The 22,769-nt window shown below is 28.7% G+C and overlaps 1 protein-coding gene across 1 annotated transcript; it reads left to right on the top strand.

Annotated features, from left to right (window-relative positions):
- Positions 1–1,971: 1,971 nt before the first annotated feature.
- LOC107452160 (astacin-like metalloprotease toxin 5) lies at positions 1,972–16,531 on the top strand. Its single transcript, XM_087153265.1, has 6 exons — positions 1,972–2,123; positions 3,983–4,047; positions 5,778–5,862; positions 5,969–6,077; positions 14,631–14,806; positions 16,262–16,531. The coding sequence occupies exons 1-6, from the start codon at positions 2,057–2,059 to the stop codon at positions 16,489–16,491; spliced, it is 732 nt and encodes a 243-aa protein (XP_087009391.1). The 5' UTR covers positions 1,972–2,056; the 3' UTR covers positions 16,492–16,531.
- Positions 16,532–22,769: the final 6,238 nt, after the last annotated feature.

Below are 22,769 nucleotides of genomic sequence, written 5' to 3'. Positions count from 1 at the left end.
ATAGAAATTTCAAATATAAAACAATCGAGTATAGGTTTTTATGTTTGTTCAAAAACTTTTCCAATAATCTTATTCAATTAAGGTTAAATATGAATTTTTTATCAAGTTTTTTTTTTAAGTTTGCAAGTTTAAAACTTACTGAAAAATAATCTGCTTGAAAATTAATCTATCTACTATTTGTCAATCACTTCAAAACTTTGTTTTTTGCACACAACTGTACAAAAAGAATTTATCTTTATTTTATTTTTCTTTGAAGAATTTATTATAGACCTATTTTTTCTTACAAAATCTTAATTAACTTTCGAAAACTACTTGAAAATTTCTTCAAAAAAGCTAAAAGTTTAAGAACTTTTGACTAAAAATATGTCGTTGTAGTTTTAATCTTACATAGCAGAAGGCCTCATTAAATTCCACTTGAGATTCAAAGGTGAAAAAAACGCTAAAAGGGAGAAATCTTTGAAAACTTCTGTTGTTATTACAAAACTTAACTGGACTTAAATGCTAACTTTAATTAATGTCGTACAGAAACAGCATATACAACTTATGCAGCTTTTTAAGGATAAAGTTAATCTAAATATTGCAGTGTCATCCGTATGCAATTAAATTTTGCTCCCTGGTGTAATTAAATTACAATATTTTTTTTCCTACTTTTAATTTTATTATTTTTCAATAACTTTAAATAAAGTGCTAATCATAAAGAAATAAGTTAAGGGATATTTTTTAAACAATTTTTCTTATCAATATTTAGTTGCCAGAAAATAACAGATAACAAAAAAAAGACAAACTACTGTATTTTTCTTTGTTTGACGGACTATAACTCAAAATATATATATAAGTCAGATCCAATCGTTTGTATAACAATTATAAAGCTCGATTTTACTTTCCTTACAACTCGTATATCATACGTTTCTCATATGACATAACTTATAGGACATAAGGAACTCATACATTTGACAGCAGTATTATTAACCTAACTTTAAGCACATGAATATATAGATGAGACATACCTAGTATCAGAATTGTCAGCATATATTTGCTTCTAATTTTATGGTATACTTTATATTATGCATGAAAATATACAACAAAAAAATGTACCTTAAAATAAGGTTCCTTAACATTTTTGGGTATGGCGTACTTATTTTAGGATATTAATTTAAAGATTTCGTAAGGGAAAAAATTCGCAGAGCTCTTCAAAATTATACATTACGTATTCTGATTATATAAGTTAACGCGAATGATTAAAATGAAGAGAATATATATATATATATATATATATATATATATATATATATATATATATATATATATATATATATATATATATATATATATATATATATATATATATATATATATATATATATATATATATATATATATATATATATATATATATATATATACTTTTGTTAGTATATACTCTTAACATTTGTATTTCAAAAAGCGAATTACAACTTTATTAATAATAATTTTCAAAACTTTACTGTTTTTATTTTATTTAAATTCTCTGACAACCTTTGCGTGTAATCTAATTCTGCATTGAAAAAAGAAATCTTTTACAAAGAAAAACAATTTCCATATTTTAACTTTAAAATATATTTAAATTTAAATTATCTAATAAAAAATACGCAAATTTCGCTAGCGAGGAAATTAAAACGAGTAAGTCCACAACAGTTCGTGAATTTAGTTTTTGTTTCAATTCTATTTGAAAGTAAAACATTCAGTAAATATCTATAAAAATTTGAAAGAATTTCTTTCCGAAAGATTGAAATATTTTTTCCTACCAAACATATGCAGTGATGTTTGAATAATATGAAGAATTAACACTGCGATACCATGGTAATCCGTGTAATAATGGAAATAAAGTTATGAGCAAGAAGTATTGAGACTGTTTTTATGCATATTCATTTTAAAATGCTGATAACTGTTTATCAAGAAAAATCTCGCTAAACATGGGAGTTTTGCCATCTGCTCTTCTAATTGCCGATAAAAAGACATACTATTTTCAGTTAAGAATCATTTCATTTGGTAAAGATATAAAATTTTGAAGTAAAGAATGCCGGCTAAAATGATTGTAATAATATTTATTTTGATTTTGGGATACAGTTCTGCATATCCAGCTAGTAAGTATGTTATAAGCGATATGTATAATGTACTTTTTAATCATAAAAGATTCTTAAATTTCTCTTCTGTAAAAGTAATTCAAAGATATCCTATTTAAAACAATAATGTGTGTTTTAATCCGCTGCATATGAATAAGAACAAATAGATGTTAAAAAATAGGTAATTTTATGTACCGAAATATTTAAATTAAGGGGAAAATATCTCAGATTTAAATTTTAAAAATACATAAAAGTGATATTTGTTACGCTACTTATATTTTATTTTTACTTGATTTTTATTTGGCATTTCAATTAAACATAAGCTATAACTTTTAATTTGCAGATGGTTTCTTAAAAAAATAACAATTATTCGCTCTTAATTAAACTGAATAAAATTCACTCTTAATTACACTTATTACGGTAAAAAGTACCGGCACTCAAGATGCCAGTACTTTTTTCCTTAAAGTCCATTTTACCCTGAAATTTTACGAAACTAAAAATTTGATATACCGTAATTTTTTCAGCAATATTTACCTTAAAATCACTGAATAACTGTAATTAGATAAATATTATTGCACGAATTACGGTATACAATATTAAGGTAAAAACGGGTTTTAGTGTAAAATTGACTTAACAGAATGATGCATCCAGAGTTCCAGAAAGTTTTCCAGTTACTTGATTCAGAATATTTTTTGATGTAAAAGTTGAAAGAACTGACCTGATTCAAAAGTTAAGAAATGATTTTTTAATCTTCGTTGTTTACATTTATGTGCTGAAATGTTCATTTTAAAAAAAAATCAAGCACTTTTCCGACATATTTTGAAGATAAATGCAACTTATTGTATGACGGAGTGAGTGATAATCATTGACTTTGAATGATGATGCGTATTTTGTAACTTTTCTTTATTCAAAAACAGTTTACCTTTGGATATCCTTATAGTCTCTCTACATATTTTTTCTAACTTCCAACCTCCAATTTCTGTACCAAGTATAAAACTTTTGTGCGTAGTTGGCAGCATTTTTAGTGTTGAGATTAACTATTTTTTACAGTGCATGAAGTCAAATTTTTAATTTATTTTATATATGTAATAGTTTTGCTTTTTCATTTACTCATTTTTTGATTATTTGTATACAAGTAACTAAATCTTCATTCGCTTTAGAGCCATTTTATGGCTTCATTTAAAAACATTTTGTTTAAAAAGCGGACACATGTGAAATTATATAGTTGCACTAGTTCGTTCAAAAAATTATTATTTTGTCAATTTCGTGTAATTTTTCTGCGTGATAACAATAATTCGGTACTTAAAAATATATTTAACCTACCACGATACCAAAAATGGTGGCAACTAAGCACCATAATTTTGAACTGTATGAGAAGTGTAATCCTTATCTTAAACTTTTTTCGATTGTTGGGGATAGAATGAAGTTTGCTATTTATATACTGCATATATTTCAAAGCTTGCAGAAAACGGAATTCTAAATACCCATACAAGGGAACTCAGTGTTTTATATATGTCGAAAAAAAATTTGATTTTTACAAAATTGTGATAATGATTTTAAAAAAAGAACGGCCTTTGTGTGCCTTGATATTGCAGATCAGATTTTTAAGAGTGACTTATTTTATAACCCAGTAATTTTCTTAGTGGTGATCACTGTATTGAATATTTTTGAAACTAAAAGAAAAATAAATTTATTAAATTTACTTTCTGCTATACATTAAGCTTTCCCATGTTAAAAGAAGACTTCAAATTTTTCACGGCTCACCTAATAATGTAATGTGCAATAATTAGTTACATACAAATTGTTTTAGTATCACTTATGTAAGATAAATATTAATTTTAACATTGACTAACATTCAATCTTATTCTATTAAATTTCAGACTATTACGATGCAATGGAAAACCCTGATTTGTTTGGAGGAGACATGATAGTATCCGACATACAGGTAACGCGTAACTTTTTAATTTTATGCACTATGCCAAACGGACGGGATCTAGGAGACTAAGCTCACCCATCCGAAAGATCACGATAGCTTTGCAATAATTTTTGTTTCTTGCCAATTACCAACAGATTGTTACGTCAGATATGTCGCAGTTACACTTTGAAATTACTCATACACTTTGAAATTACTTCAGATTACGTTGAAATTACTCATTTTATTTAAATTATTTAATCCATTATTTCAAATCTCTCACTTAATTTTCATAAGAGTATTAGTTTATTTTTTATGCAACTTTTCTGCATTATTTTCCTGTTTTCAACAGCATTTTCTTAATTTAATATCAGTTTTATGAATATTATTTTTGTTTCTTAAAATTCATTTCTTTTGGAAGAGAAACCTAATCATATATGCGTGTCTTTGCTTTCTGTGGTTGTTGCATCCATGCCCTATATTAAATTTCTTGTGGGTGAGAGAATTATCCCCTCAAATTCTTCATTCTACCCCGTCACTGAAAGTGTTTTATTATTTTCTACAAAATCGTAGACTGCAGACGTTAATTTATTTTCATAGATTTACTATTTTTATGGGGGATTAACTACCTTAATCATAAATGTCAGGATTTCAAACTTTCTACTTCTTAAATTTTAATTGGATATTGCTTGTCAGAAGGTTTGTTTTAAAATTTCACAGTTTGAAATCCTAACCTCAACTATGCTAATTTATCAGTGCAGACCATATTTGAAGTTAAAAAAAATCAGACGGAAAACCTTCTTTCTTTGATAAACATGATTTTTTTCGGGATTCTGACACTCCAAATGTGGAAGGTAGCCGCTATCTGAGAATTGGGCCCTAACACTTTGGTTAGGGTAACGATAGAAATTCCAGACACCGTAATGTTAATGTTACATTTTCCGTATCTTCTCCCAGGTCAAAAAAAAAATTTTTTTTTTTCAATATTCATTATTTTTTATTTTATTTGACAATAGTAAAAAGAACTTGAAATTTAAGGCATAAAATATTTACAACATTTTAAAGAATGCAATATATAAGATGAAAAAATTACAAAATTTGAGTGCAATCGATTGAATAGGTAAGTTAACAAATTTTAATCCTCTGAAATCTATTTAATCAATTTTATTCAAATTGTGTAAAGATTATTAATTCCATGGAATTATTTTTGCGTAATGAATTTCATAATTGCGTACAAAAATTTTTCAATTCATTGAAAAAGTCTTCGTTATTTAGCAAAACTGCTCTCTACCACTCTCCTGACTAAACTATTGATACTATATTTCCCTGATTACGACTATCACCCATATTTTGTGGGTCATTAATCTAAATCTTATGATTTTTGTTTTGTTTAATCAGATGAAATATGTTTCTGCGTCTGATTGCGTAACTTAAAACATACTACACTCGGGACAATAGACATAATCAAGGTTATACTCGTGAACTATTATTAAGATTGAGAATCTAGTGCGTAAACATTCGATCCTTACTTCAAAAGTTATGTAGGCTTTACAGTTTTTCTTGACACTGCTAATTGGAATATACTATATATATATATATATATATATATATATATATATATATATATATATATATATATATATATATATATATATATATATATATATATATATATATATATATATATATATATATATATATATATATATATATTGAAAATTGTTAAAATAAAGTTTCGTAAATTTCTTTCTTTTGTATGTCAGGACAGAAATGCTGTTGTGAATGCAAAAAATCTTTGGCCAGGAGGAATAATTCCATACGTTCTGGATCCTGGAGTGGACAAAATCAGTGAGTGTAACCATACTTTCTGTGTCCTTTGTAAATAATACTGTCTTAAAGTTTGATAGCAAAAAATCTTCAGTGTGATTTAAACAGTTTTTCTTTTTCGATACAGTGAAATTTCTTCTTACGAGGGCCTTTAATCACTACAAGAAATTTACTTGCATCCAATTTAAACCAAGAGAGGAGGAAACAGATTACATTAGAATATTTCCAGGAAAAGGGTAAGTACATAAATATCTGCAAGTAATGCTATTGAGAATTCCAATTATTTCTTTTTAATCTATCTATACATAATAATAAAAGCGGCTGTGTGTGTGTGTGTGTGTCTGTAATCACAATATATTGCCCCAGAAGCCTCGCCCAGGCTCGAAACTCGACACATAATTGTGTTTTGACATAATGAAGAAGTATTTTTTTTCTTTTTCAAAAATTTGGATTAGTTTTTTAGTTATCAGTCATTTTGTAAGAAAATCTATGCTTTTTCGTCTTCAAAGAGCCATATTCAAAAAACTATTAAAAAATGCATATCTCTTATAAATGTATGCTAATGCGAACCTTACAAATGAAACATTAATTTTCGACAACTTAAACCAATAATATACGAAGGAATTAATAATTTAATTGTAATTTTCGCATTAGTTTACATTCATCAAAGTGGTGAAAAGTTTAACTTTTGTATTAAAAATGTGGCAACATATTCGATACGTAAATAGAACGCTTCGCTTTGATATATTTGTCGCTGTTCATAATTGTTATAATAAGTTTTTCTTCTTCTTTCCACGCTCTATTTTTTTTTTCTTAAGCGAAGACGATAATTTTTGTAGCGATATAGAAATAGAAATTAATACCATAAAAATTAATTCGTTTTCGTGTTCTTTTCATGTATTTAGCATTTTAGTTTTTTTTTCTTAAGCGTTGTAGCTATATAATATATAAAATAGGAATTTAATTGTTTTTGAAGGAACGATCACACTTACCTTGGACCTCTTTGGTTTTTCTATTCTTTATTTTAACAGTTTTTATTAAATATAATTAGTTATTTTCAGAAAGTTTCAGTTTGCAGGTAAGCACCTAGATTTTAATATTGAAGTTTCATGATTTGCTTTCATAGTAATTGTTGTTCTAAAGTATTAAAAAAAGATATTAAGAGATTCTCAAAGAAGAAGGGCCCAAGAAACGTCTGTGGAACGTCAAAGAAGGATGGAACATGACCGAATTTCGACAAGCAATTCTAGAGCCCAAGAAGTATCAGAAAAATGTCAATGAAGATTGGAAGAGGATCGTGTCTCAACTAGCAGTGCTAGGGCCCGAGAAACACCTGAGGAACGTCAAAGAATATTAGAAGAGGTTCGTGTCTCAATTAGCAGTGCTAGGGTCTGAGAAACACCTGAGAAGCGTCAAAGAAGATTGGAAGAGGATCATGTCTCGACTAGCAGTGCTAAGGCCCAAGAAACATAGCGTGGCGGACAGCTGGCCGCCTGAGGCGGCTAGTACATAATAATAAAAGCGGCTGTGTGTGTGCGTGTGTGTGTCTGTAATCACAATATATCGCCCCAGAAGCCTCGCCCAGGCACGAAACTCGGCACATAATTGTGTTTTGACATAATGAAGAAGTATTTTTTTTCTTTTTCAAAAATTTGGATTAGTTTCTTAGTTATCAGTCACTTTGTAAGAAAATCTATGCTTTTTCGTCTTCAAAGAGCCATATTCAAGAAACTATTCGCGATCGCAACGAACTATAGGGGGCGTTGTTGTATGAGACGCTTACCTGCGATTTCCATATGAACCGTCATTCAGTTACTCTGGAGACGTCGTTAATGTAGCGTGTAGCATTGCAACGTTCCTTCTTTAATGTGGCTTATTAAATTTAAAAAAGAAAAATGCTTGATCTTCTTTCTTGTACAACCGAAAACAAAATGGTATCTCTTTTTATTAGAGAAGGAATATCCAAAACACATCGGAAAAATATTTGTACATTAACAGAAAAAAATATGTATATTCTTATAAGAGTTAAAACCTAATGCCCGAGAAATAGTATTACTAAATTTAATGATATAACATGAAAGGCCCATTTAAACTTTACATTCTATAGTTTTAAGAATCATATTAGTTCAAAAATTAAAATGAACAAAAAGTATACATAAGCCTCAAAATTTTATGAAATTAAATTTTGTAAACAAAGTTTTTTGCCAACAATTTTTATCAAAAAATTTCAAGTTTCAATAAAAATCATTATTTAGAAACTAAGAAACGTAAAATAAAGAATGCTGACGAAACAAAAAAAAAAAAAAAAAAAAAAAAAACCAATTCTTTTTTGTCGCCATTTTTAGTGCTACGAATATTCGTCTTTGGGATTTGCCAGAAACAAAACAAGATGCAATTTTATTTTTTCAGGAGGGAAATATTTTACCGAAAAAACGAAAATGTACCAATTCCCACAACATAAAACTTTATCTTGGCAAACGTACGTTTTGGAAATGTTATTTCATTTGGAATCTTATTCATCAGAGTTCATATGGCGATATGATTGTTTTGAATCTATGCTAAACTCTATATCGGCTCATTTTCCACCGAAATCCAATTAACTATTTTGATTTTAAATAAAGTGTTTTATTTTACGAACTGTCGCAAAAATTTTAAGTGTAGATTGGCGGCACTTAAAAACCGCCAAATCTGTAGCGGCGGTGGCGTTAATACGTCGTAAGTACCGAATTTTTATTCCATACTTTTCTGAATCATATTATTTCAAACATTCTAATATACAAGAAGTATACATAAACATATAATGTTATACCATTTAAGTTTTCAAAAGTATTTTGAGAACAATTTTTATCAAAAAATTATAAACTAAAAAACGGAAAATAAAGAATTCTTAGGATAAAAAAAACGATTTTAAGAATTATTAACATTGAAATAAAAACTTTCATATTGTTTCTTTTTTTATTATTCTTATAGTTCTTAATCAGACGTAAAAAACCATTCTGTAGAGAACCATCATCAAATGAAAAAAAAATATTTACAAGCAAATTTTTTATTGTAAAAATCATTGCACTTACCTGATTTATGATTCCCGGAGAATTCCAAAATGATAAGTTCCTTGTTTGAAAACTTTATTCTCAAATAATAGATACATAGTTTATACCTTCATTACTTTTAGATAACATACTACACAGCAAAATTTTATAATTGATATGAATTTGAATATGTAGCTAAAAACAGAATAGCTGAATTCTAGTTGAACTTATTCTTTCAAAATTAAAAAAAAACTTACCAAGAAAACGATTTAAATTTATTAAGAATCAGCACAAATGGCACTATTTCAAGTAACTTGGATAATTTTTTATTGTTGTTTTCCGAATTACATGGATACAGAAATATATACTATTCTATAACGAAGAAGAATATGCTATAACTATTACAATTCTGTATGTTCTGAATTCATATTTATTCACTGGAATGACGAAAGCAATGTTGACTTCACTTTAATTCGTAATGAATTGAAGACAGAAGAAATGCATTTTACCTTAATACACACATCTGTAACAGTATCCGAAATCGGAAGTCATCAGTTGCAAGTTTGTTGATAATAGAAATTAAAAATAATTGAGGAATTTTTCTTCAAATGTTTGGCGTGTTCTGTTCCTGAAAGATTTACTAATATTCTGGAGATTTTTTTCAAGTTCTTCGGCCTTTTCCTTAGGGAAATTTTGTTTCTTATTTGCTGCTAAAAAATGGCGTCTGATTCAGTCAATGACTTTGATGGAACTAAATGAAAACGTGATAAATTAATGTCCGATATTTACAGGCTCCCGCTAGACGGCGTACTCGAGCGTTGCGATCGCGAATTAAAAAATGCATATACTTTTCTCCACTCTTATAAATGTATGCTAATGCGAACCTTACAATTGAAATATTAATTTTCGACAACTTAAACCAATAATATACGAAGGAATTAATAATTTAGTTGTAAGATTTGCATTAGTTTACATTTATCAAAGTGGATAAAACTTTAACTTATGTACTAAAAATGTGGCAACATATTAGATACGTAAATAGAACGCTACGCTTTGATATATTTATTGCTGTTCATAATTGTTATAATAAGTTTTTTTTCTTCTTTCCACGCTCTTTTTTTTTTTTTCTTAAGCGAAGACGATAAGGGAAAATTATACTTGAGGATGCCCCTTGGCGAAATTGGTGACTTATGTTTGGTGCTATTCCTGTTTGCGCGGAACACCGTGGTAACAGAAATAACGGCCAAAACATAATGATATTTAAAAAAACATTGGAAAATTTCAACAAAACATCGGATAAAGCTTGCAATGGAACCAATATAAGCAAAATTAATAAATCCAATAAAAAGGATTTTGAATCGAAGCAAAAATTAATGGAGTAGGTGCAGAAAGAAAAGGAAAAAAAAACAACTCACTTCTTCATTAAGCTTGAATATATTCAGATTTAGGTGCACAGAATTATCTAATAACAGTTAGATACTGTCTAAATTTATCGTGAATAGAATCTGTGTACCTCCATCGTCACATAAATTCGGCGAAATATGAATCGAAAATGGCGTTTGTGGTACCGAACTGGTGATGACATTTTTTTATAAAGACCCTTTTTATGACTGCCCACATACCTTCGATCTTATTGACCAGAAGTAAAAGTAACCTTACCAGCCGGTATCTAACGAAGAACTAATGGACCTCTGAAATTACGTATACCGTTGAACATTAATAACGCTAAAATCTAAACCGTTGAGAATCACGATTGGGTTTCAACATCGCCCAGCTTGGCGATCAACCGCGATCACAACTTGGCGAGAATCAAGGGGCGCCCTCAAATATAGTCTACCCGACGTTAATTTTTGTAGCGATATAGAAATAGAAATTGATACCATAAAAAAATTATAGAGAAATAGATACCATAAAAAATTAATTCGTTTTCGTGTTCTTTTCATGTATTTAAAGCAACTTTTGTATGCTTTTACAATTTCTGAGGCCTTTTTTTAAGAAAAAAAAACAAGTCTCCACCTGATAGTTATATTATAGGTTAGGTTACCATAGCAAAGTTACATCTTCAAACATCCTCAAGAGCTATAACACATCTGCAGCAGAACTGGATATGAAGACAAAATTGCAGGACAGAAACACTTTAATTGTCCACTAATCTTCAGATTTCCTGCTATGTTTTAAAAAACTTTATTTGTAGAAACCTTTAGCGTGGCGGACAGCTGGCCGCCTTAGGCGGCTAGTTATTAATAAAAGCAAACGATGTATTTAGCAATTTATCTATTGCACCCATACACCGTTCGAGTGTCACGAAATGGTACTTTTTTGAATTGCCCGTACACCGCATGGGTAGTATATTTTCTAAGAACAATCCACAACCTACTGATTTGCTGGTTTTTTTCGCGTTTTTTTTGCAGTGTTTTTAAGAATACAATTGTAACCAAGGCGAGCTTGAATGGTAAAACGGTTTCAAGAGGCAGATTTTACTGCTTTTTATTTAGGTCAGGCTTTTAGTTTGCTCCGTGTTTTACCCTATTTTGCTATGCAGAATTTTTTCACCTTTTTATCTTAAAATGAATAAAGAATGGGTGGTAATAGTTGGTTCATAACAGAATATTATCCTGATATCTCCATGTTATAAAATATATCATACCAAAGTTGAATTTTGAAAAGAAATAAAAATTTAAATATCCAAAAATACATGTTTTTGCTCCTTCATCTAAAATAACTTACTACATTATGAAAGCAATTTCATCATTTCCAAATGAATACTAGTAATTTTGAAGCCTTCAACTATCACCTTTTATGCTTAAGAGCCGTTGTATTAATTTCGGATTCTATTTTAATACTCATTATAAAAAATATCCGAATTACAAGCCAACAAAAGCTGAAACAAAGAAAAATCTATACGAAACCAAGATACCTCATTAATAATCATACCGAAATTATTGTAGTAACCTGAATGGATTGCAATAACGGAGCTGATATGGCAATCTATTCAGGTGACTATAACATTAAGCGATTTTTGTTATAGACAAAACGAGTAAGATCATTACAAATGTATAAGTGTCGAGTTGAACGATTTCTGTAGTATAAGCAATTATGAAGTATAAGCAATAAGCGATATTCTGTAGTCTATTGTAATTTTAAGTACTTTTTTGTGATTTTATTGGTATTTTGGCTTTGAATTTCGACTGTTCATATCCATTTTATTTTTTGCTTTAAATAAGAACAATCCATCCATTGATGTAGAAAATTTTATTCATCTCTCACAAGTTCTTTATTTTACTACCCCGCTCTAGAGTGGATGTCAAAGGTAACGAGAAAAAAAAGAAGAGAGAGAGAGAGTCAAAATATTATTGTATATAAATGCTAGCATTATAATAATTAAGGATGAATGGTGGCAATCGCCTACCAGTAGTGTCCCTGTGCTCGAAACTGAATGTCTTTCTTTTCTTTCTTCTTGCTGATATTTTTGCAAAGACCATACATATAAAATAAAATGGCTCTTTTAAAGCCCCGGACAGTTTATTAACAGCTTCAGACAGCTTTTGCAGAGTGGTTGAGAGAATGGTGGATGATAGGCTGAAATTTTATTTGTTGATAAATAGTTACATCTTAGAGACTCAAGCTGGATTTAGAAATAACAAAAGCTCCACTGAACAAGTTATTCGTTTCTCTCAAGAAGTAAAGGATGGTTTTCACCGAATACAAAGCCCTCTGGCAGTGTTTGCAGATTTTAAATCTGTTTTTGATCTGGTTTGGAAATTTATGCCACTTAAATTTTAAAATCTGGGTGTCACTGGGTGCCTCTTTAATTAGATTAAATATTTTCTCAGCCATAAAGGTTTACTAGAGTTAACTCTTGAATAGTAAAATTTGGTTTTAGACAGACATGAAATAACATCCTACAGGGCTCTGTTTTAAATCCCTCAATTTTTAATATAATGATTAATGTTGTTTTCGAGGAAATTTATAGCATAAATAGGATCAAGATATTGCTTTACGCTGATGACTTTGTCAAGTGGTCAATATGGTTGTAGATTTAATTATAGACAGAGTTAGTAAAATAAAATCTATTTATTATAAATTAAAACCATGAAGAAGAAAAACACATCGCTAGCTTGCAATCAACAGCAAAATGACAGCGTTCAATAAATGAACGTCAAGAGCAACCATGACGTAGAGTTGTCAATATATTAAAATTCTTAACGACGAGACATCTTAACGACGTGCATACTTGCGGTTGCGGTAATGCAAACAATCAACAAGTTCAGATATACAAAATCTTGAAATATCATTAAATAATGCACTGATAAAGCTTGCTTAGTGGGTAGATAATAAGGAAACGTTGGTAAATCCTAAGAAAACTGTCAACTTTTTACTATAAGCATCAAAGAGCATTCGCTTCATTTGAACTTTAAGAACCAACCTCTGTTGAGAACTGGATGCACCACATAGCTAGGTATTGTGACGGACTTACTAATTTGTAATAACCATGCAAAAAAGAGAAAAGATTTTTTTAGATAGAATGAAAACATTAAAAAGCTCTCTGGCATTAAATGGGATGTGTCTCAGAATGCATTTGCAAATGTTTGCAAATCTCATGCCAGATTTATCTTAAACTATTGCTCTGAGTTCATAATTACCACTTCAAAAAGCGTTCTAACTAAACCTGGCAGCACATTAAATACGTCGCTTAATTACTGGAGCAACATATTTGACTCCTATTAAGCTTCAGACAAATATTGAACTCATATCTAATCAGAGTGATAAATTGGATCTGGGTCTGAGAGAAAAGCACCTTAGAAGTAATAGTCACTACTAATACAATTATAAACCTATTGTGAAAGGAAGATCTATTCTTTTATCTTAATATTCTTTTTAGACCGGATAAATAAAATCTGTGAAGGCTTGTGTTTATCCGTTATTGATAGATAACCCCTCACTGACACTCTTTTAAATAACCACCTTAAATTTGGTGAGATAATCTTAATCTCACTCTTCCTTGTTACTAGAGGACTTTTTCTGGGACTTAATTAACTTGCAATTGAAACTATTCATGAAAGATATCCATTGTGTGACTCACTCCATGTCTATTTTAATGAGTCAGCTGACTCAACTAAATAAATGCTAGTCAGCTTATTGTCAGTTACTTCAACTTAAAAGTCCAGTGAGGGTATTTTATGAAAACCTTGACGGGGCAATTTTTGCTGATAAGAAATTTAAAAAAAAATGCAATAAGCATTGCGTTCTTCACAGATTCCCAGGCTGTTATTCTGTCCTCGGTAAACAGGAAACATTCTTCCGAAGAGGTTCTGTGAGGAGAATTTATAAGCAACCTTATTTAAAATTAAAAAATTATTGCTACCCAATGGATCTTAAGAGATGTCGGGATTCCTGACAGCGAAGCAGATTCACTATCTAAATCAGCACTGTCTTTGTCACAGTATCACTTTTTCACACCATCTGAAGCACTAATCTAGACAAAATATCTGAGATGAAGATAAAAACCAATTGGAATTGAAATATATATATATATAAACACACATTAAAATTCTTTGTGGAAACTATTAACTTTCAAGAAGAAAAAAAGTTAAAATGAAGATTAGTGAGCAAAATGCTCAAAAATGAATCCTGTAAGTAAAACGTTTTATTTCAGTCTTTTATTTTATTTAGTAAAAGTCTAAATGATAAAATTAAATTATACCAGTATATTAGCTGCCCTTTTTCAAGACGCTAATAATAAATACAATTTTCTAACAGTTGCTTTGCTCAAGTTGGAAAATCAGGTGGTTCCCAACCTGTTTCCCTTGGTGATAACTGTGCTTTCGAAGGTGTGGTCATACACGAGCTGGGGCATGCCATTGGGTTCTACCATGAGCAGAATAGATCCGACAGAGACGACTTTATAAAAATATACTGGGAGAACATCAAAGAAGGTAAAATATTTATTCATATTTCAGAAGAAAAATAAATCTCATTTTTTTTTCATGCGAGTTTTTATTTAACAAAAATACGATCTACAGTATAGATCAAATTTTTCATAGATCAAATTTTAGTCATATAATCGTAAAGGAAGAAAAAATATTTGAATCGAACCTAACTATAATAAGCTCATTTTAAGCATATAGCCATTTACGTAAAGTTTTTTTTTCTTTTTTTCTTTTCATTATGCACAACGTAGTTCTACACAATTTTGTTCTTAGCCTTCAATCTAAAGTGATAAATTTTATATTTGGTTAGATATTTTATGAACCCTTCTCGTTTTCTCATCATTCTATCACTCATTTAATTTTAGTCATAAATCTCAAGAAGTTGACAATAAATTTCATTATATATATATATATATATATATATATATATATATATATATATATATATATATATATATATATATATATATATATATATATATATATATATATATATATATATATATATATATATATATATATATATATATATATATATATATATATATATAACATGTATGTCTTCTCAGTCGTTAGTGATGGGGGGGCAGCTGAGATCCTGCACGGCGTTCCATATGACCGTCATGAATCCATCGATTCCATATTCTGTTAACAGTCTTGGGATCTCGACCAACGTGAGGAGTAATACTTCGGTATGATAAACCGCAATTCCGGTAAGCCACAATTTGAACTCGATCAAACTCAGACACGCCCTGGCAGGCATTTTTCCTTCTTACACGAGGCATAACCAAAACTTTTTTACCCCAGAACAACACTCAAATTCAATCTCTGTATGAGAAACTTACTGTCAAATCTTTTCTTTTATGCACAGTGTAGGTATCGCTACCGCCGCGTGCATGAACGCGCTGATTTGCATACCACAACATGCTTTATCCGTCCTACAAATTTCACGTTCGTGGTGTGTCACCTTGGTACCTGGTGTAGCAATTTTAATGGTCAGTAGTGTAGTTTTATCATTATTATTATTATTATTACTCCATATATAAATTATATGGTGCATATATATAAAAAAACAATAAATAAATTTTAATTCATTATTTATTTGTAAATTAAACATTACCTGCATTTAATCCATTAATAATTATTAACTTACAATAAAGTTTTTAAATATTTAATTTTTTAAAAAAAATGTTAGCTGAAAATGATAATGCAAAAATTCTAATGTTGGCAAAAAATGCTAACAAAATATAGTCATCTCACAAAAAAAAATCAGAGGATTAATGCATTATATTTTTTATTATTTCAAAAAGAAGAACAATCGAAACAATATTTTTTTTTGAGTTTGAGAACAGCTTCAAACTTTTGGTAAACTTATTGTGTAGAACAGCAACATGAAAGTATACTTTTTTTAAGACAAATGTGTTCACATTTGTTGAATAATGAGTATAACATAATTTACAGGCTCAGAATTCCAATTCAAGAAATTGATGCCCCACTTGAATCAACTACTAACGCCCTTCGACTATAACTCTATTATGCTGTATGGATCCTATACCTTCTCAAAAGATGCCAGAGGAAAGCTGAGAACGATGGAAGCACTGGATGGCAGTTTATTGCAAGAACCATTGCTGAAAGGGAAACTGAGTCAGAGAGATATAGAAAGAATTAAGAAATTGTATAAGTGCCCCTGATATTGGCTAAGTAAATAAATAAAGATAATTTATTAATCAATGGTTTACTTATACGAACCTAAAAGTTCCATCTTTAATGTGTATTGCAGGGTTATCAGTTTGACAACAGACATCGCATTTTTCACTCAACATCAACTTATATAATTTTAATTTGTGTTAGCAACATTATTAGAAACAGATCCGTAGCTCTGACTCCTCTTGCTGTAGATCTAATAATAAAAAGTACATTTTTAATATCACTTTGCAACACGTTATAATTGTAAATTATTACAAAAATCTTTATTTGTAATATGGAAGAGGGGACCACTTTTTAGCGATTTCTTGAAAAATGCATTTGTTTCATAATTAAATTTTGTAATGTTTGTAAAAAAAATTGCTTTGAAAATGGATAATTTTAAAAATACATTGAATAGGTCTATTTTCGGTTAAATCTATATTTTTTATTGTATTAGACAGTTTCCAAACTTTTATACGCCATGTATACCTTATTGCTATTTCGTTTTCTGTTTTTTTTATACATATATATATTGATATATATTGTTTGAATATATATCGTATAAATCGATACATATATGTATTGTTTTATGTACATATATAATAATAATAATAATAATATAAAATGACAAAACTTCATAATATCGAAAATGTTTTTATTTATATGCGTAATATTCAGTAAAATTCAAATTTCCTTTTGCATGCATTAGTTTTTGGATTTTTTTTTTCCTTTTCTGTGAATGTAAAAGCATATCTTTGTTCTTGACGTACTTCTTTAGCTTTAAAAGTATAATTCAAAATAATTGCCACATTTATCGTTTGTACACATCTATTTTTTTTCAAAACCGTTAGGTTTCTTAAGCTTCAAACGAACATATTCTCAAGCTTTAACGTATTAACAAAGACCTCATTGCTTGGCCCCAGGTAGACATATAACTAAAACACACATATTTAAAGTGCGAGATACCATTAGGCGGTCTGATATAAACCACATTGTGGAGGTATATAAAACACAGCTACGTTGCGGATATTATGAAAAATAAGATCACTAGAAAGTGCAGTAAATACAAAATACATTGCGCTGCAAGAAAGAAAGATTCAAAAACTTTTATATAAAAAAAGCCATTTATATTAACTTTTAACTTTTGACTTTTCATATTAACTAAAATTTTAATTTTTCCGAAAATAATTCAATTTAATTAATTTTAAATATAATCTTACCCTTATAACTTACTTGTTTCATTCAAAAATTATCTTTTAATGTTAAAAAAATCTATATCCATTCTCCCAAAGCGTACCAAATTTGAGGCATTTTGATATTTATGAAATATACAAATATTTTTCAAATTTTAAATTTTTGATATTGTTTGCATTTGACACTATTTATCACACTTTTAAAATTTAAATTCTAAAATTGTGATAAGATAGTCGGCAACAGTCTGTTCATCCAATTAATATTCGAGTTTACGGTAAAGAACATTTTATTTTTATGTTTTGGAATTTGAAACCTTTTACAACTAGTACGGTAAAAAAAAAAACATGAAGACGAAACTATACGGGTTTTTAACCATTAATAACTAGCATGGTTTTTAAACCAAAAAAAGAAATTTAGCTGGATAATGGAGCAAGGCTTTTTTTAGTATTGACTTGGCATTGGAATAAAGTTGTGGTAGAGTTGTGTTTTATCAAATTAATCATGCAATGGCGTTTAAATAGTTTATATGATTGCTTCACCTATTGTAAAAAATTGGAAATACTAGATTTTTTGAGTAAAGCAGCTTTAGGGCGATACCATCTATTCATGAATAAGAGTACCGTATTCTAATAGTTTAAGGATACAGACTGGGAAGTTCAGGATGCTGGAAACTCTTCATCAGTTGAAGAAAATAGTGGAAATATTTTGGTGTCAAAGCTGAAACTCGAAACCTCATTTTGTCGGTTATGAGATTGGCAGATTAGCCTTCTCAGCTAAGCTATAATATGTACGCATTTCAAAGGAACTTAGTGGCTTCATTAGGTGGGCCTACTTAGTTCAATAAAATTCTGGTTGTTTTACCGTAATAAGTGAAAATAATAGTTAATAAAGGGTTTTCTCACAATGGACAGTTTGAATACCATCTCATTTAAAGTCATTTGACTGCTTTGCTTAAATATGGTAAAATAACAATTAAATTAATTGTTATTTAAACATTTTTCCAATGAATGTCTAACAGTGTATGGCTAAATAAGTGATTTTCACTTGTTTTTTTTCTCCGATCATTACACAAGATCATGCATTTTTTTAATATCTATTTAATTTTTCTCAATATTACGAGAATGCGACATTGACTTTTCAACATTACATATTTTCTTAAGCCTGAATTTATTTATAGATGAAAAGTCTCGAAACTGATATGTATTTATGGTAAATCGATAGATACATCTATCTCCACGATTCTATCGAGAACACATGTTTTTTTTCCTGTGAATTACAGTTGGAGTAAAAGCTGTAAAAACCCATTCCTTCATTGTTTTTTTTTTAAATAAAAATGATGTAAAGTTTTGTTTCAATAATTTTAAGATCAATTTTTTTTGAGAAATAAAAAATTAAAATTGTCTTTACAAAATAAGTGTTTTTAATAGGAATGTATTGATTTTTCTGATGATTCACAATTATCTCTCTAATTTCTAGACGTAACTAATAAAACAATTGTGAAAATATAGAATTGTAATGATTCGTTAATCTGCATACGAGGAAAACAAGGTGCCTGATGACTATTTTCACTATCGGGACTTTGAAGAATAAAGCTTAGAGCGAAGTTGACTAAAGCAAGGAAAATAATCAATGAAATAACGCATGAATAACATGAATGAATAACACAGTGTATAATTTATAGGAATAGTAAGCTGGAAAAAAATTCGACATTAACAGGTTAAAGTTTATTAGTGTTTAACAATTATTGTCATTTATAATAACTTAAATGAAACATTTACTTTAAAAAAAACGAGTATAAATCTCATTAAACACATAAGACACAGATTTGTAACGGAAATAAAGGCGACTGATAAAGCTACAAAGAGTTTAAATTATTCAAAGCTGCTTCTATTCAGGAAGTTTAACAACGAAATGCGTTTCGAAAACTTCGTTTCAGAAGAAAAGCTTTGCAAAATCTCTATTTGCATTTTGAATGGAAATGCTCATTTTAAGCTAATTTAATTCCCGAAATAGAATAACTTCTCAGACTTTCATGTTTTGCTGTAAAGAAATTCAATAGCATTCCTATTTCATTCAAAAAATATTTTTCTATTGTAAATTTTTTTCTGCCAATGTTAATATTTTTTTCTCGTTCAATTTAATTCTTGATTTTGTTTTTTGCAAAAAAGTCATTAAAACAAAAAAACTGATTAAGAATTAGTTTAACCATAACGTTAGGTGTATAAGGATGTTCCACACTCACCGCTCCTAAATTATGATTTTAGACTATTTTATAAAGTTATGTGATAATTAAATGTCTGACTATTGTAGCATGTATTGCAAAAATGTATTCTAATTGATACAATAAATTCAAAAATACATTCAAAAATACAAATAAAATAAAAAAAAACATTAGTAAAGATAACAAAAAATGTAAATTAGAATAATATGATTAACCTTTATAGTGGGAATAAACTGGGAACATAAAAACATTCTCCAACCCTTTTATAGGATTTAAGAATATTTTAAAACAGTTTTTCAGGACTTAAATTTATGACTGTTGCAATTACAATGGCTTCCAAAAATGTATTTGTAACTGAGACAATAAATCCAAATATATAATTACGGTGTTTGGTCACCAATATGATATTTTTTCTACTCACTTTCAACAATTATTCATATTATTTTTTCAATTATTTAGAAAAATGTGACTGCCGAAAATCTCGTACATTAGTTTAATAGATATTGACTTGCATTTTCAGTCTTTGTTAACTCATAGTCATAAGAGCTATTACTTTCTAAGAAATTTTCGTAAAATTCGGAGAGTTTCTTGGTAATTTCTACTAACAGCTGTCCTCTTTGAGAAAGATGTCCAGTGCCCGGAATTGTATCGAATTTCAGTAAAATAAATAGAGTTGACCAGTAATTTTTACACCCTGCTCCCTTTTAAAAGAAGAAAAGCCCAGAGCCTTGTAATTATAATGAACTTTGTCGAAATTAGTATATTTTATCGTTAAATTAGTTTTGTAATTTAAGTTAAATATATTTAAGTTAAATATATTTCTTCTTATTATTATTCTTTTCATGTTTTTCTAGAGAAAAATTACTTTTGCACAAATATTTGTCGAGTAAAATCAATATTGTGAAAAAATATGGTTTAATAAATTAATATTTATTATGTACTTTTTACTCATAAAAATTATATGTAATTTACCTATATTACAGCTGTTTTATAAAGCATACAGGGGTTTAAATCTTGCTTTTGGTGGTTATAGCACCGAACTGCGGTCACAAATCTTGGGTTTAATCCCAGCTGCCAGCATAAGAAACCTTTATCACAACTCTCTTCACATTAATCCTTGGTGTTTAATTTTCATTAAGTTATCATTCGGATGTTTTCAACAATTCTAAAGATTAGCCATGGTGGCTAAGTTTTTACAAAATTAAGCATAAAAATATAAAGCAATGTACCTTAGAAAACTGTTAACCTAATATATATTTTAGGGAAGGGGTATTTAGAATTGCCGTATTATCATTTGTTTATTAGAAACCCATTCCTTTCAATTTTATATCCCAACTAATTTCATTTTTTTTAAAAAAAGTTACTTTTATTTAAATTTATTTTAAACCATGATCCTTACATTTCTTGAAAAACTCTTCTAAAGGTTCTAAATGTGATATTTCCTCATCATCTCTAATAAAATTATCATTCAAAAACAACTTTCCTATTTTGAAAAAGCTCCTCAACAGCTCCTCAAGTACAGACAAATTGCAGTTAACCCATTTAAGTTGTACATAAACCTTATTCTAACTTAAAGCCCTTTGTGAGTGCTAATGTTTAACAGATTTTGGCCATCGGTGACGATCCTTATTTTGGTTTAAGCATGTTTCGTCAGTGATTAGAATACTTTTCCCTAGTTATTGACTTTAATCTAGCTGTGAGATTTTTTATTGTGTAGGGGATCAAGCCATATTTTTTTGAAATGACCTAAATTTTTCTTGATGCAAAGTTTTAAATTTTCCAAATTTCTACATAACATTAATTTATTTTTTAGAAATAATATTAATTTTTTATAACAATTGATGTTATCCATGCCTTATAATCTTTTAATTGATTATGAAAGAATTGCAATATCACCGTGATTTAGTCACTGAGTTATCCCTGTGAAAGACTGAGGTTTCGTCTGGAAACCGATTTAGAGGATGGAACTGATTTCAGCACGACGAGTGCCAATTTGTCTGGGATATCTGGTGTGGAATGCTGACACCACATTCCCGATGGTCACGAAATTTTACGGCCTCAGCCGACAAAAAACAAAGTGTTATGAAGATGCTTTACATAGCTAATAAGTGTATTTTACAATTCTCATGCTCGCTATCATTACAATAACAATGAACAAGGATGTACAAGAATGTCACAAAATAAATTAGCGATACTTGTTTTACTTTCTTTGTTGTTGAATGATTGTTTATAATAGAATAATTGCCAGCCTTTTATTCATTTTCTTATAAAACTTCAAATAAATATTTTGTCCCAAACTTTAAAGACTTTGTTCTAAAATAAAAATATTATGCCAAAAACAGCAATGACTTTACCATTATTCTGTAATTTAATTAAAGTATCTTCTAAAATTTTAACAAAGATAGTATTAATTTATTTGTTTTATGAACAAACATTGACGACAAGGGTGCAGCAGAAAGGGATAATTCAGCCTCAAATATTATTTATTTCTCAGAGTAAGATTTAATTTTTAAGACATTTAATAATTAGTAATTAGAATTTTTTTCAACTTTTGGTTTTCCTATATTGTTTTGTTTGTCTTTGTTTTCCTTGGTTTATCAAATGAGCTTAGAGTAAAATTATAAGTTGATATGATTTATATTTTTTTAATCGATTATTTATGGTTTTTTTTTACTCGAATACCATTATATGTTTTGATAAAACATATGAAAAGCACATTCATAATAATTCGAAATTTAATAGAATTTAAATAATAAGATCAAAATTAAATAATAAGATATTAAAAGAGAAACAATAAGAATTTAAATAATAAGATAAAAGCAGAATAATTATTTGGCACGTATATATTTGTTTACTTTTACTCGAAAT

Source organism: Parasteatoda tepidariorum, chromosome 10 (genome assembly GCF_982258835.1).
Source record: "Parasteatoda tepidariorum strain Cologne lab strain chromosome 10, Ptep-v5.0, whole genome shotgun sequence".
NCBI classification, from domain to species: Eukaryota; Metazoa; Arthropoda; class Arachnida; order Araneae; family Theridiidae; genus Parasteatoda; species Parasteatoda tepidariorum.
Note: the sequence above shows the minus strand (reverse complement) of the source record. Positions and strands in the feature narration are given on the sequence as shown.